Source organism: Lethenteron reissneri, chromosome 14 (assembly GCF_015708825.2).
Source record: "Lethenteron reissneri isolate LAM-NWPU_2019-01 chromosome 14, ASM1570882v1, whole genome shotgun sequence".
Classification (NCBI taxonomy): Eukaryota; Metazoa; Chordata; class Hyperoartia; order Petromyzontiformes; family Petromyzontidae; genus Lethenteron; species Lethenteron reissneri.
The window spans coordinates 13,575,407-13,591,514 of NC_083792.1; the positions used below are offsets into that span (position 1 = coordinate 13,575,407).

Below are 16,108 nucleotides of genomic sequence, written 5' to 3' on the forward strand. Positions count from 1 at the left end.
CATCTCTCCCCCCCCCCCATCATCTCCCCCCACCATCTCCCCCCCCCCACCCTCCTCGTGGGCGGTGCCACCCCGGAACGTGTTCCGCGTGCTGCACGCGGCACTTCCCGCCTTTGGTTCCGGGTTGCCGTCGTCAGCCGGTGCGGGCGGGCGGGCTGCGTGAGCCGCAGTAACTCGCGCCAGGGCTGCGTGGCGACTTGTCGGGGTTTAGCTTATCACGTCTCTCGACATGCCGTTGCCTTTTTAGCGGATTTTACACACACACACGTTTACTTTGGTAGTGTATTTATTTTAAGTTTAATTATGTAAGGAGGAAAAGTGCTTGAGCTAGCCCCGTGGGGATATCGAGCCGTGTTTGTAGTTTTATCATTCGACGTGGCTGCCCGTGTACAGTGTGACGAGCTTGGGACGCATGCGGGTTTACAGCGGGAGCTCTGTGAGGCCAGCGGCCCTCTCTCTCGTGCTCACCACCACCACCACCAGCAGCACCACCACCACAGCAGCAGCACCACCAGCAGCAGCAGCAGGGCGCCTTGCTGCGTGTGAACTTACGGGGTAAGGGGGGAGGCACGACACGGCCCCTCTGGCGGGTGAGCTGCTGCGAGGAGGGGGAGGGAAGCCTCAGCCCAGTGGGGCTTGTCCCAGGGTAGGGGGGGGTGTCGCAGGTCATGCACTTGGTTGTCCACAAAGGATTTAGCCACGGTTAGAGTCAGTCCCATCCCTGGCGAAGTGGACCCTGACTCGGGTGTAGTGAGCCCCACAGCCACTTACAGCGGCGTACAGGGTCGGTTTCAGATCTATTGTGTTGTTTATCGTCATCCTTGCTCAAGCCGAGCCTCCAGCTGGGTAGTGGGTGCCAGCTCGGGTAGCGTGGGACCTCGGTAGAGTTCCAGCGAGACGACGTTCCCAGGTAGAGTAGCCGAGGTTGTGTGAGTTCCACGCAGAGTGCAGCTCGGGTAGAGTTGGGTTCCCCATCGCTGTCAGAGTGAATCTCGTCCCAGCAGGACGGAGTGGTACCCCCCCCTCACCCCTCAGGGCCGTGATGTTGACGCGTCCACCTCGTCCGTGAGCTCCACCACGAGGCCCCTTCGGGGTGGCGAGGCGGACGGCGGCAGAGATGAAGGCGACCCGCCAGGGGGGTAAGAAGCTGTCTGCGGACGCCTGTGAGCACGAGTCGTACGAGGACCGGCAGGAGAACGAGCTGGAGGTGCTCACGGCCATCTACGGCGGCGAGTTGACCGACCTGAGGAAGCAAGACCCATGGAAGGTGCCGTGACAGCCCAGCCCGCCCGCCCGCTCGTGGTGCTGCTGTTTGGGCTGTGATGTTGCGCGCCTGTCAACCTGTCGACCCACACGGTTCACTCTGTATTGTTGTGCGGGGAAGTTGAGTTTGCAGGTCCACACGGCGTCAAGACGTTTCCATACGGGCAACATTTGTCTATTTGTGTTTCTTTCTTGTGATGGGACTTTGTAGGGTGAACGTTGAGATGTATAAGGGGCACGGGGTGATCAATAAGGTCTGAGTTGGTGTGTAATGAGGTAGGCACTGATCCGGGGTGGACAGCTGTGGTGTGTTTTGGGGAGGTGTGGCAGCGGTGTGTTGTTTTCGGCATGGTGTCCCGACGTTTCGCTCCACGCCCCACCCACTTGCTGGGAGCTCCTTCTGAATTGAACACGTCACTTTCGATCAAAGTACAGGATAGGGTTTGCCGGCTACTGTTGGTGCTGTTGTTGTAATCAACGCCGAGCCACGCGCGGTACAACCCGAGTACACACATCACAGCGACACAGCGCAACCGTGAACACCCATTTACCACACTCGTTGATAGCTTGACATAAGGTTCCATTTCATGGTATGATTGTGTATTTAAATACACATTGTCCACTCTGGTGCATTGTGGTCTCCCACTTTGTGGGAACTAAACGTCCCGTGACCTGTGGGTGAAACTGCCCCCACAGGCCATAGTAACGTGGAATTTCCACAGCTGACACAGGGTCATCCGTGGAGTTAGCAACGCCCAGCAATCATTTGCTAATGCAGAGAGACATTACATCATGACTGGTTTTTGGGCATGAATCATGGCCATGTTGCATGTGTGCACGATTGAACTTCTTTCGCACCGTACGTAGCTCACCGTGCGAATCGGAGGTGCGGGGTCATGCTTACATTACAGGAGCACATTTTACAATCTTATTTGTATCTTTCGATTCTTATATCTCGTTTGTACATTTTATTCACTCATAGATTGAATGCACCATTGGCCTACCGTTTGCGCATCATTACCACAAAACGTAAATAAAAGAATCTATAAATCACAGTACATGACACCAGTATTGGTCTTTATATAAAAAAAACTATTCTGTAATGGGAAAACTAGGTTTCACAACTTTAAAAAGTACGTTTTACTTTAAATCAGCCGAGTCAAGCGAGGGAATGTGCCCAAGAGGACATCTACCGCAAACGTAGAAAAATGAAATTGGCTTGCGTGCAGGCTGGGTGAATTATCGCAGGACTGTGAAAGATAGCGATGTCTTGGGAAGCCCTTCATCCAGCAGGGCATTGATCATGGCCGATGAGAATGATGAAGCCGAGTTATTTTCTCAACTTAGTGAAAACCCGGTGAAAGACAAATCTCGGTGTCTCCCCGTGTGTTGGTGGTGGTCGTAGCGATCAACGCGTTGAGTTTTGCTGTTTCTGCAGGTGCGCCGCCCGCCACAGGTGTGCATTTCACTGGCACCCCACGATAGCGCAGGAGGTGCGTGCTACGTGACGGTGGACCTCACAGTCCGCTGCCCTCCACGCTATCCGGACGAGTGAGCACCAATGCTGCACTTCACTTAGGACACAGCCCACAACACTCCCGCTTAAAGCTGTTCAGTCAAACCACGTTCACACTGATAAGCTCAGGCTGGTTACCATTACGCATTGAAGGTTGCTAGAGCAACCTCCTTCAGGTATTTATTTAAAAAGTGAACTGGCAGCCATTCAGGGTTGGGGTTCCACAAAAGAAGGATTCGCTATGAACTCCGAAGCAACGGTCACACACAGCTGGACACAACGCATGATGCTTACATTTAGTTAACTCCATTGCCGTGGTGTGAACATGTTTCACGTCACAAAAGACACTTGACATTCACTTATCCTAATGATCATATTTTAAACTTTTAAAGCACCTTTCACCCAGAGGCCACAACGTGAATAATTACATATTAAAGATACAAGCATGCAGGGTATTTATAATAAAAAAACAGTGTGAACGCACACCTAAGTGGTAATTACTTTTTTGGTGCACATGAAGTGATCTGACGTGAACCCGACATAAGTCGTTGTATGTTTTACTTTTCTTGTAGGCTCCCAGAAATTGAGCTGAACAATGCCAAAGGCCTGTCCAATGAGAGTGTGAAAGAGCTGCAAGCCCAGCTGACAACCCTGGTATCTGAACTGCGTGGAGAGGTAAAAACCTGCACATTTCATGAGTGCATGTGTGTTCGGAGGGTCGGCTCACAGATGTTTGTGTGGCAGCAGAATGCAACACACTGCAATTTTAATTTAGAAAGTATCCAAATATGACTGTGTTTTGTTTGATTATGGGATAACGATAAATATGATGCATTTAAATAGTTTGCTTGATTTATGTTTGGAAGTCTGGATCTGGTAGAAATTGTTCTAGTCGGCACTGCTCAATAATGCTAGTATAATTTATTTTGCTGCCATTAGGCAAGGCTTCGTGACACACTACAGTACTTGAAAGCTTTATCGAGACAGATTAAGATATATTTGGTTCACCCGCTGTCAATTGGCAAAGAGTATATTTGCTTAACATGTGTTGCCTTGCGGTTGCAAGGTGAAGGTTGCCCTTTGGTCATATTGTCGCAACCTCTGTGTTCGTGTGCTTATGGCTTCACAGGTGATGATCTTCCAACTGGCCCATCACGTAAAGAACTTCCTGATCGACCTCAACGTGCCACCGCCGTGTTCTTTCTACGAGGAAATGCTGCGCAATCAAGCATTGCAGCAACAGAGGCTGGCTCAGGAGCAAGAGACGGCGTTCCGTGAAAAGCTGCAACAGGAGGAGAGTGAGGTCAGTGCTGCCACAGCTGCAAATAGCGATGCAGTACCATTGACATTAGCGTCAGTCGTGATTTGCTGCTGGATGGAGGCCTCCCCAAGTCGTTCCGTCTCTCACAGTTACGTAATGTAGGCATCCGTTTAGCACTTACATGAGGTTTAGGCCATGTTAATGAGATAATAGACTTCAAAGTTTAACTGTTGTCACCAACATGGTACTCGTGTGCGCTTCAATGAAACGTTAATACAGTGGCTTCACTGGAGCTCGATAATGGAAAACCTGACTAACACGACAGTGTTTACTTATTAAGGCATCTTCAGCCACGGTATGTATCTACAAGTATAAAGTATTTTTTTTATTGAGTTATGTATGCCTTCAAATAAACTTCTGACATGTTTGTATTAGAGTAATTATTATCCATGATGGACTTTTATATCAATAACTTGATACTGAAATCGATATATATAAAAGTTAGTAGTTTTGTGCGTGTGTCACAGTAACGCTCTTTCCGGCCTGTTGATTGGCCAAAACAAAATATAAAATCGGGGAAGTTTACACAAATAAGTCTTTTTTTATTTAAACATTTGAAAGTTTAATTAGAATTTAATAAAATAATTTATCTGCAATTGCTGTAGCGAAAACCCACGGAGAGAAACCATTATCACCCACAGGGGTGATTGTACCCCATTATTTCACAATTTTACGAATAAAACTTAACCTTATTGCGTTTATTTATATTGTAATTTGTTAATCATTGTACAATAATAGTTGCAGTGATTTTATAATGCCGAGTCTTGCTTTGTTTATTATGTTTTAAAGTATAAGTACCATGCAAAAGTGTTGGTATCGTTCCCCCCCCCCCCCTCAGTGAGTGGTACATTCCAAACAGCAATGTGGATCAAAGCAGATGGCGGTAACGCAATTTAATCTGATTGCCGACGTTAATTTGGCATGACTGGACTGACGTACATCAGAATCAGAATATTTATACTGCAGGAGGAATCCGATGAGCTGTAAAGCTCTTGTTCACTGATCTCCAGTCGGGGCACGGGGTCAGAACGTTTCAACAACAAACAGTACAAAGACACGGTAGTAGTCGTGCAAGTAAACAACTCACCCAAACACATCTCCAGTATTTATTCAAGTTAGTCGTTCCGTGCGGGTGTTTACATTCGGGGATTGCCAGAAAGCGCCTGTTTCTGTACCGTGTTGTGGCGAAGGGCGTATGATGAGTCTATGCAATGTTGATACATCGCTGCTTTTGTTACACAACATTAATGGTTGACACCTCATCAATGTCTCTTCCATTTCACTGTGTACGATTTATCACCTATACAACTTTTCTTTGTATACAGCTCAGATATAGCACACAGTGAGGGTATGCATACCTGTCAACCCCTTATCAATGCCTACCTCATTACAGACAAATTCTCAACGTTCATCGTACAAAGTCCCATTACAATGTTTTTACTCAATTTCCCTGTATAAGAATACGGGTAAACCGTATGGGTTGACAGGTATGGGTATGTAACAACATTACAGACCACACTATACAGCACATTATGTACCGTATACAACTCAGATATAGTACATGGTGAGGGTATGTAACCACATTGCACACACGTGTACTATATCTGAGCTGTATACAGGAGATAATAGTATGATGTGTAATGTTATGAACAACCTCATACCTTTGGTCAGGGTAATGGAACCCCTCGGCTATTAATTGTATCCATGTCAGTCGGCATTGTGTTTGTTGTACGTATTGGTGAGTTAATTTGAGCTTTGGGTGATCGGAGCTTTTTGTTTAAAGTGATTAGCAAAGTGAGAACCCTGGTGCTCATTGAAAGTGGGAATATAAATAAATAGATCTTTAGCTTATTTAAATCATCGCACCAACACAGCAATAACTGAGAACGGTTTAGGTCACCAGCTACAAACTGCAGTGACGATTACTGTAAGATTCTGGTTGAAAAATGTTAATCCATTGTGTAGATATTGAACATGTGGGTTGGGAGTGGGGATGGCAACAGTGATTTTTTTTTGTCATTTAACTTTGCATTGTGGTTAACACAAATAACACATTGCTATTAATCTGTTCAACTAAAAACTATGAAACTAAACAATTATGATTTTACCAGGTCAGACCCAATGAGCTATATAGCTCATTTTTAGAAGCGACCTGTCCACAAATGATAGTTCAACGAAGTGGCTGATCATGTGGAAATGTGTAGCAGCCAGATACTCTTAAACGCATGTTTCTAAATGTGGAGGACCTGGAGAAAAATCTATGCGTCCAATGTGGAGAGCATGCAACCTCCAAATATACAGGCGTCAGGATCGGAATCGAACCCACGACCTTTTGTATACCAGGTAGTTAACATCTCGCCACTGTGGCGACCAGGCTGTATTGTTGACATGCCTGCCCATCCTGGGATGTGTCTCTAATGCCAGATGCCTGTTGTCAATGCCATGTTCCCATTGCTATATAATACGAGTGTAACAGTTTGCGCCTTGGCGATTCGATGTGTCGTCACAGTTCAAGGTCTCATTTTCTTCCACTGTGGCGAATGTAGCAGCCTCTTGATACGTCAATTATCTCCATTACTTACTTACACTGCCCTTTGTCAGTGAAGTGCCGGATGAAGGCCTCTTGTGTGACTATATTTGACGACTCTTTTCAATGCGGTTTGTTGAAGGTGGGGCAGGGTGCACCCAGCACCGGTTCAGATTACTCGCCACTGATGTCAGCCGTGGCTGGGAATAAAGCTCAGGCTGCTGGGTTCATAGCACAGTACACAAATCACGGCACCACTATCCCCCCTCCCCCATATGAGGTGTGCGAATTGAAATAATGGATTCTTGGAATAGTTTTGAATTGATGAATCAATGCATCATTACACATCTGTTGAATACCCATTGTTGTTGGTGTGTGTTTGATCATATGTTATAATCTTGTGTTTTTAACCAGAAACGTGCAATTGATCATGAACTCATGCGACGAGAGGAAGAGAAGAGAGAGGAGAGGAAGAGGAAGGAATTGGCTAAGCAGGTGATTGCAGTATTTAAACAAAATATTTAATTTCCTGTTTATTAACAGTCTACGGTAGTTACTGGATTTCAGTTGGAAGGAATCTAATTGTTGATTCGATGCAAATGGCCTGTCCAGTGAGCAAAATGAAGATGTATTTTGTAATATTTTAAAATATTGGCATTCGGTTCTGAAAACCTGTTCTAACAGTGGATAGCATGAATGTTCACAAACTTTCCGGCAATGTATGTGGTTTTTTCATGTTCCGTGGCGACAGTTTATTTGGAATTGTGGGTTGTGAAAAATGATGGGCAGGCATGTGCATGTCTGTAAAGAATGTAGCTGTTAGCGTGTGTGAATTAAACAAGATGCAAAGCTGTGGGTGGAAAGGGCAGTGATGCGAGTGATTGACGGCTTTACTGCTGCAAACACATTCTCTGTGTGTAGGTCGAGCCGCAGGGGAGATATTTGTAATGTGTGAAAAGTTTTCAATTAGTCAAATAATTTTCTCAATTTTGTTAAATTTCCACGAAAATGTTATATATAAAAATAAAGATTAGTTTTACTGTCATGTGACAATCGCATCGCAAAGGCTTATGGAAAAGTGCACCCACTAAATGTATTAACGATAGAAGTACCATTTTAAGGATGTTTCAGGAGTGCTTTGACGAAGCTATTTCTGAGCCCTTTTTCTGACGCACGCGGCACCCTGCGAAATTTACGGATGCAGTAAGTTGTGGGAAAAAGACATAAAAGAGGTGCACTGCTCTTGACTTGCCATCCCAGATCCAAGCAGGATGGGAGGTTGTCATGCTTGATGCAACCTGCAGGATCCACCAAGCCTCAGTCAAGGCACTAGATTATATTTACATGCCACCGTCGTCATTATCGGCTGTAACCAACTCCTAAACTAAAACTCTTTTTATTTTACCAGGTAAGGCTCACTGAACTATATAGCTTCTTTTCAAATGCGACCTGGCCACAAATGAGAGCTCAACGAAGTGGACATTTATAATAGCCAAGTACTCTAAACGCATGTTTCAAAATATTGAGGGAAAAATCGGAGGACCTGGATAAAAATCCACGCTACTATGGGGAGAGCATGCAAACTCCAAATATCCAGGCGTCGGGGTCGGGGACCGAACCCATGATCACCTGTATACCAGGCGAGTGAGTTAACACTCGCCACCATGGCACAGCAACCCACTACCAGATTAGGCCTCTCCAAGCTTTCTCACGATCCTGCCACCATGCCTCGTCAAATGTATGGCGGTGCATGTATCATTATTTATGTTATGTTCCTGGCTGTGCATCACTCAGCAGGAGATGCGCGAGGGAATGGCGGGCAGCCCCACGAATGACGGTGGCGTGAGCGGCCAGCCATCACGGAAACCCACCGTGGGATCTGGGGAATGGAGCGAGGGCGAGGGCTCGAGTCGCACGCGGAGCCGCTCTGCGAGCCGCTCCAGGTGCAGGCTCGCAATACGCGCACATGCGCTCACGAGCCTCGCTGCTGAGCCCTGCTCACCCTTTCGACGAGGGAAACCACAGAAGACACTGTTTACTCTCCTGTGTGTGTGTGTGTGCCTGAGGTTTTTAGGTTCATTGTTATCCAGTGGTAGCATATTCAGGCAAATTGTGTGAAAAGCTGTCAAAAAGTGACAAGACTTTGTTTGGCGATGGGGGTAGTAGGCCTACGTACTTTCGGAGTAAGCTGTTTGGGATGGAAAATATGAGCCAGCGATGCCTTAACTTAGCCCTTGCCACACTAACCAGACTCAAGCCCAAACCCTAGTTGTATTCACACTTGCCAACCAGATACTGGTCTTACTCTAGCCCTAACTGCATTTGCTGTCCTGACGCGATTCCTTGCCCTAGCTTCAGTCACACTAGCCAACCATGCCCTATCCCCGAGCCCTAATCAGACTCTCCATCTAGCTCCTGGCACGAACCCTAAAACACAAGTCCCCCTCGTTCTAACAAAAGTAGTTGTGAGCACCTGGTAGCAGCCATTCCACGAAAACGAATCATAACCCCCTTTTTCACTGTTTGTTTGCTTTACACTTTTGAATGTCTCACTGCTGTGACCCAATTGATGCTGTCGTCGTGTTTTTCTTTGTCCGGTAGCAAGAGGGAGCGTCTCACATCCCTTTGCAGCAGTGACAACTGCAGCCCAGGAGCGGAGGTGCTCAAGTTCCACACGCAAGGGGAGCGCTCCGTGTACCGCGGAAAGTGCATCGGTACGTGGTGTGCTCTGTACGTGTCTTTGCTTCCGATTTTCGTTGGATGAGGTGTAAAGGTGAGTTCTGCACTTTGTGCATTTATCTACCAGTGGCTGGACCCAGCTGATTACTCACAGAGTTCAGGTTAAGTGATATTTTCACGTAGATACCTGGTCTGATAAATCAAGCTTAGTCAGGCAGTCTTGAACAACTGGGTTAATATTTAAGTTAGCAGACGAAAGTCCGTCCCTCCACATAGATTATAAATATGTTTTTTATCAGTCCATAAGCCTTCTGTAAAAACAGCATTTTAAGCAGACAAACTTGGGATTGGTTTCAATCATTTGGGTCAAATCATCAGTCAATTGTGTTGAACAAATGTTGCTATAAATACCAGCTGTTATTGGCAAGAACACTCCACTTCTGCTATGGGGCCCATTCTGTGCAAAATTGTTACAATAATGTGTCATAATGTGCTGTTTTTGAGTATTATTGGTATTTTCTACAATCTAGACTAAACCTATCTAAGCCGTAGCCAGCTGTAAAGCCTAGATTAGCCAAACAATGCAATTTAGCCAAGCTAAGCTAAATCAAACAGTGAAGCCAATCCAGAGAAAATCCACTCCATGTCGCTGAAAGATGTTTATTGTAAGCCATGTTACAATGTTAGTTGTGATTTTAACTTTTAAAAATGAAAAATATAGGTCATGTTTCTCAAACATTCATTTTTTCCTGAGTTTGACCAATGCCTGAAATAGTATTGATTGTAATGATGCATCGATTCATTCATTGAAGTGTCATTTTATGCTCAAGATAATGCGTAACATTGTGCATGCTTGTTGGTAAATGTTTGCATAAAATTGGTCAATGTAACCCTTGCAGCCAGTGGAGATAGCATATTCTTTATCATTAGCACGAGGCATGATCTCGCCACTTGTAGATGACGACCTTCCCAAATTGTCACCATCTTTCTTGGTCTCACAATGCACAAATCTCCGTCTGCTCTGCACACAAGCCGATTTCATTGCTCCATCGCTGGTAGTGGAGGGCGTATTCCCTCCATTGGACAATCACTGCATAACGCGCTTTGAGATGCGCTTCTGCGGCCTTCTGGAATGCTCTTCCTTGCGATATTAGGAAGCCATTGGAACTGTGCACTTTTGAAGCTAAATAAAAAACAAATTTCCTGCTTTTTGTGTTTCGTTTGTTGTCCATCCCCCGCACTTCGGATGAGCACAGCTGCCTGTGTACTGTGCAAAAGAAGTTCAATATATATACGTTGGAAATACTTATTTTGGATAATAGTTAAAACAAATAATAAAATATTCAATTAAACTGTGATTGTGGCATGAACATTCATCGAATCGCAAGTGCAGGAGATCAATCGTTCCATGCCTATAAATAAGCCGATGATGCAGCGAGCGTTGTGAAACAACGAGGCTGGCCCTTGCTAACATGACGGTTCTGCTGCTCGGCAGGTGAGAGCACTCACTTGCGCCGCCAAGTGTTCAACTCGCTAGACAACAGCACGGGCGAGCTGGTGGTCGTGTACGAGTGGGTGCTGCGCTGGCCGGTAGGACACCCCGACCTCCGCACCAGCGAAGACAAGGAGCACATGGAGAAGTGCCGCAAGCAGGTGTGGGGACCGATGGAAGCTCGTTAGCCTGGGACAGGGGTCGGCAACCTACGGCTCCGGAGCCGCATGCGGCTCTTTACAGGTTGCTCCTTGACGATATGTACGTATGTACAGTATGTACTCAGATGCATTGCGGCTCTTGAAATACTGAATTTTGTACCGAATTGGAAAGAAATGGCTCTTCTTGTTATTTTGGTTGCCGACCCCTGGCCTAGGGGAATTAGCGGATAAAAATCTGTGGAAACTCGTGGATGATGTGGGTCTTTATAAATGTGCTTTGCCATAACGTTTGAGGCTCTGTGCATATAGGCCTCATCCCCCTGAACCTTCCACTTTGTCGTGGTTGGTACACTGAACGACAAAGCCTGTTTGATTCCCTGACAACGCTAACATCAGTGTTTAGTTATCTTAACCAGTCCTAGACCTCTCCTTGGTCATACCAGCCTTAAACTAGTTCCGGGTGTCGATGTATAAACATAAGTACTGGGGAGACAAAGGCAGCCTGGGCATGGTGCTGGCCACACGATCTTCTTTTATGCCGTAGCTGCATTTAGAGGTGCTCGAAAACAGTACTTGCCACAACAATCTATGCAGGCTACACAGGGGATCTTGGCCGTTGTGCTGATGTGTGTATGTATGCCTGCTTGTCCACGAGGTGCAAGGGGCCAGTGCAGAGTTACAGTCGCTGTTGAAACTGCGGCACGAGGCGCTGGTGCCGTACCTTGCCATGGAGAGCCAGGAGACGGAGACGGCCCTCAACGTGCGCCTGCTGGCCGAGCACGTGTCCGGCACGAGCCTGGCCGGCCACCTTGCCCGGTGAGACAACGCGGCGGTATCCCCCCCGACACTGAACTATGACCGCTGGCATCCACTCACTTAATTTTGTTATTGTTGAAGATGTCATCCCATGGTGCTGGGGATGCTACATCACTGATCATCCTTGGTTCAATTCTAGGCAACCTCCTCTGACTAAACCGAGTTTTTACGTGGAGTGAGTCGACACTCTTTTGTGCTTTCAAATGGAGAACCAAGAGGTGGACAAGGATGAACCTCCTTTGGTTTACTTGGCCGAGATAGCGAGGTGGCACCATAGTCAACCATGTTCGTGTGCTTTTCTTCGTCAGTCAACTACTGTGTAATAACTTCCCCCACACTCTGCAGGATGTGGTGATTATTTAACCATACTTCACCATTCGGGTCAGTCTTGATTGGTATAGACGGGGAGCTTAGAACTGGAACATAGAACAATACAATAATGGATTTTGCTGCACATTGTTCTGCTACGCGCCACGTCGTCCCGCAAAAACATACGACACCTGTTTTATTCATGGTGGGTGCCCATTAAAGCATCCAGGTTCAACCTTGCTTACCTGCCAAGAACTGATGCAATCAGACGCATTCTGGGTGATTTGGTCACAAGCTAAAGGCCAATCAGATTTAGGCTGAAACCAATCATTTTTGTTTAAATTCTCCTGCGGCAGCACTGGCCCCTTGCCGGTGGAGACGGTCCGCCAGTACGCTTCCCAGCTGCTGCACGTGCTCGACTACCTGCACGCCAGCTCGGTGGTGCACCGTGACCTGCGTCTGTCGAGCGTGCTGCTGGACTGCGCGACGGGTCTGCTCCGCGTCGCCGACTACAGCCTGGCGCGCCGGCTCGCCGACGCCTGCGTGGCGAGCGAGCGGCCCAGTCGGCCCGGCGTGCCGCGGGTCCACTTCGTGGAGCCCGAGTGCGGTGCCGGGGCCGGTGCTGCGGCGGCTCGCTCGCAGCCGCCGAAGACCGGGAAGAAGGGCGACGTGTGGCGGCTGGGCGTGCTGCTGGAGCAGCTCGCGATGGGACGGGAGAGCAACAACGATTCGCCCGACACGCCACCTGCCGATCTCCCCGTTGACTTCCGCGAGTTCCTGAGCCGGTGCGTTGCCCGCGTTCGTCCAGCGGAAGTTGGCTCCGGGTTTGGAGGCTGCCGAGCATTGCGTGCCAACACTTCCTCTCGGTGCAGGCATTCAGGATGTTATCCCATCACCATATCGGGCTTTGTCTTTCTTTCTGTTGCCATTCTTGGTGGTAGGGCTTTCCGTGAGCCTTGCATAATGTGTACAACGTGCCGCCTTTCTCTGTTTAACTACATTGATTAGTTTATCAACCTAATTACTTTTGTAATTGCATAGTTTTCAAGTTTAATGGAGGATAATTAACGTTGAGGGCCCTTGGTTTTAAGAAAGATGCCTTTCAAAAAATAAAAGATTTGGGCATGGGGAGGGGCGGGCACCGCTGATATTTTTAACATAATTTTTTACATAAAAAAATAAAAAAAAATTTCCCCCGTCATTCGATGAACGTTGAAACGAGTTGCCTTGATGTCCATTGTCGTGCAGATGCTTGTGCGTGGACGACAAGGAAAGGTGGAGCACGCAGCAGCTGCTGGAGCATCCCTTCATCAAGTCGCCCGTCTCGTGCTCGCCATCCACGAGGCCACACAGTCCCGATGGTGAGTGTCTGTGTACGTGTATATGTGTACGTGTGTGTGTGTACGCGTGTGTGTCTGTGTGTGTGTGTCTGCGTGTGTCTGTACGTATGTTTGTGTGTACATGAGTGTGTGTGTACGTGTGTGTGTATGTATACGTGTGTGTCTGTATGTGTGTGTGTCTGTGTGTGTATGTCTGTGTGTATGTCTGTGTGTATGTGTACATGTGTGTGTGTGTCTGTACGTGTGTGTGTCTGTGTGTATGTGTACGTGTGTGTACGTGTGTCTGTACGTATGTCTGTGTGTCTGTGTGTGTCTGTGTGTGTCTGTGTGTATGTATGTACGTTGCACTTCTTTCGCACCGTACGTAGCCAACCGTGCTAAGCGGAGGTGCGGGGGAAGGATAGCAAAGACGGTGATGGCAGCATCCACGCACTCACGCACGCCCCAGAACTGTGTTCAGCGTTTCAGTAGATGAGAATTGTTTAGCCATCACAATGGATATACACAGACTTTGGACACATTGTGATGGTATTGTCACAGGTTGGTCCTGTTTGCTAATTTCAGGCACAATTGTCGGAAAACTTTACACGCCCTTACAGAATTGCGTGCGGTGTTCAGCTGCGTGATTGCATAGCAGCCTGATTACATTTGTGGCAAAGATCACCCTCGTTTAATAACGAATTTAACTTGGGTAACATGTAGCAATGGGGAAGTGACTTTTGACGAACATGTTGATCAGGATCCAGCCAGGATGCACTGTGGCGAGGATGTCAGACTCGCAGTCGGAAGGGCGTGCATTCTCGTCGGATCGATTCAGCAACAACAACAACACGGGACAGCTGGAAAATAGACTGGAGGGGAAAACTGATTTTCTCTGTCTTGTACAACAAGCGTCTGGCCCGTGGAGCGAAGCTGCTTATGTTTTGTTCTGCGGTGTTCACGGCGGCCGCAGATGACCTGAACTATGCGGAGGCCCTCATCCCGTCTCGTGATATCCTGGGCATGTGCTCCCACCTCGACTCGCAGCGCCAGCTCTCCCGCTACTACACCGAGTTCGAGGAGCTCGCCCTCCTCGGCAAGGGGGCCTTCGGGGCCGTCATCAAGGCATGCAAGAATTCATTCATTCATTACAAAACTTTAGCCTGTGATCAAATTACTCTGAATGAGTTTGCTCTTATGGATCCCAGATGCCAAGCAGGGCTGAGCTTCGTTGACACTTGGATGGGAGCGTGTCTGAGAACACCAGGTGTTGTGTTCTTGTATTTATGTGTGTGGAGCTGTGGGTGTTACCCCTTTGTATGAGTGGGGTGCTTTGATTTCCCTACCACGTAAAGCCAAACGTTCATGGTCGTGCTGTATAGCTGTATAGTTGTTATCATTACCATAGCGGTTTGCTCTCTGTGCAGGTGAAGAACAAGCTGGACGGCTGCTACTATGCCCTCAAGCGCATCGCCGTGAACCCCACCAGCCGGCAGTTCCGCCGCATCAAGGGCGAGGTGACCCTGCTTTCCCGCCTCAACCACGAGAACATCGTCCGCTACTACAACGCCTGGATCGAGCGCTACGAGCTCTCGCCGTCAGAGTGCGCCGGGCTGAACAGCGGCACCGTCACCACCACCAGCAGCAGCAGTGACAATAACAACCATAACCCTGATGCAGCGGGGAAGGCGGAGGCTGCCAAAGAGACTCCCGACGTGGCTAACGTGCGGGGCAGAGGGCCGTCGATGCATCTGAGCCGCCTGTCGGGCATCGCGGGCCTGGACGATGTGGAGGCGAACGCGCCCCCTCCCGTGACGGCGTCGACGCGGACGGTGGCGTCGGGCTCGGTGGAGTGGAGCATGTCGTACGAGCACTCGATGAGCGCACGCTGCGGCCCCTCCACGACCGGAGACAGCTCCAGCGACTCGAGCGACGAGGACGACGAGGACGACGCCGTCTTCGGACGGTCCTTTGTGTGAGTGCTTGATACGTGGTTGGAGGGGGGGTGGGGGGGGATTCCTTGGCTGGAGCAGATGTTTTTATTCCCCGATTGCTGTTGAGCAGCTGTTCTATAATTGGCCAGGGAATTATAGCACACATTTGTTCGGTTTAAGCACGTGACTTGTTGTAAACATTTCCAAGAGTAACAATGTATAGCCGTTTTTAGATTATGAATTTGGGCTTTAAGGGAAAATCCATGAGTTATTAATAGCTGTCAAAATCTCAGGTGCGTGGTTAATTATATTTTAATGGTTGTGTGATTTCCTGCGACTGTGCCACCACTGATATTAGCTTTCTAAGTTTCATACATTACCATTGAGTCTTAGAATCCTAAAACGGCCTCTGCCTTGCTCTGTGAGCCTTTAGGGCATGAACAATCTATCATAACAAGTGTATAAAGGTAGCTTAATCTGATTCACTGTAAACTATTGAATCAGTTGATGTGTGTTTATGGATATGAGCAGTGACAATGACTACTCATGATGTAACGACCATATCTGTATTTCTGGCAAAAGACGCAACGTGGCAAAGCATTGGAGGGAATAACCACATGCAATGCATTTATTCGCTAAAGTACAGACCCACTCCATAGCTGAAAGCGGCAGAAGGTCCTTGGCTGTAGATTTGATCTGGTGAAGGAAACGATAATGAACGATGCGCACTGGAAGTTGTCCTGCATTGGGATGTTTGGCCGATCCATGTTG

General features: G+C 47.8%; 1 protein-coding gene across 4 annotated transcripts in view; it reads left to right on the top strand.

The window, feature by feature from the left end:
• The first annotated feature begins 135 nt into the window (after nt 1-135).
• Nucleotides 136-16,108, top strand: part of EIF2AK4 (eukaryotic translation initiation factor 2 alpha kinase 4) — a 45,330-nt gene continuing 29,357 nt past the window's right edge. For 2 of the 4 annotated variants that reach the window (XM_061551626.1, XM_061551627.1), the window contains exons 1-13: nt 136-1,267; nt 2,702-2,814; nt 3,352-3,454; nt 3,909-4,082; nt 7,042-7,122; nt 8,422-8,570; nt 9,229-9,341; nt 10,802-10,959; nt 11,615-11,775; nt 12,441-12,869; nt 13,333-13,445; nt 14,377-14,528; nt 14,831-15,378. In XM_061551626.1, coding sequence (XP_061407610.1) covers nt 1,118-1,267; nt 2,702-2,814; nt 3,352-3,454; nt 3,909-4,082; nt 7,042-7,122; nt 8,422-8,570; nt 9,229-9,341; nt 10,802-10,959; nt 11,615-11,775; nt 12,441-12,869; nt 13,333-13,445; nt 14,377-14,528; nt 14,831-15,378 — 2,444 coding nt within the window. In that variant the 5' untranslated portion in view covers nt 136-1,117. The remainder of the gene's footprint in view (nt 1,268-2,701; nt 2,815-3,351; nt 3,455-3,908; nt 4,083-7,041; nt 7,123-8,421; nt 8,571-9,228; nt 9,342-10,801; nt 10,960-11,614; nt 11,776-12,440; nt 12,870-13,332; nt 13,446-14,376; nt 14,529-14,830; nt 15,379-16,108) is intronic. The other 2 variants (XM_061551624.1, XM_061551625.1) reach the window with 2 other exon arrangements.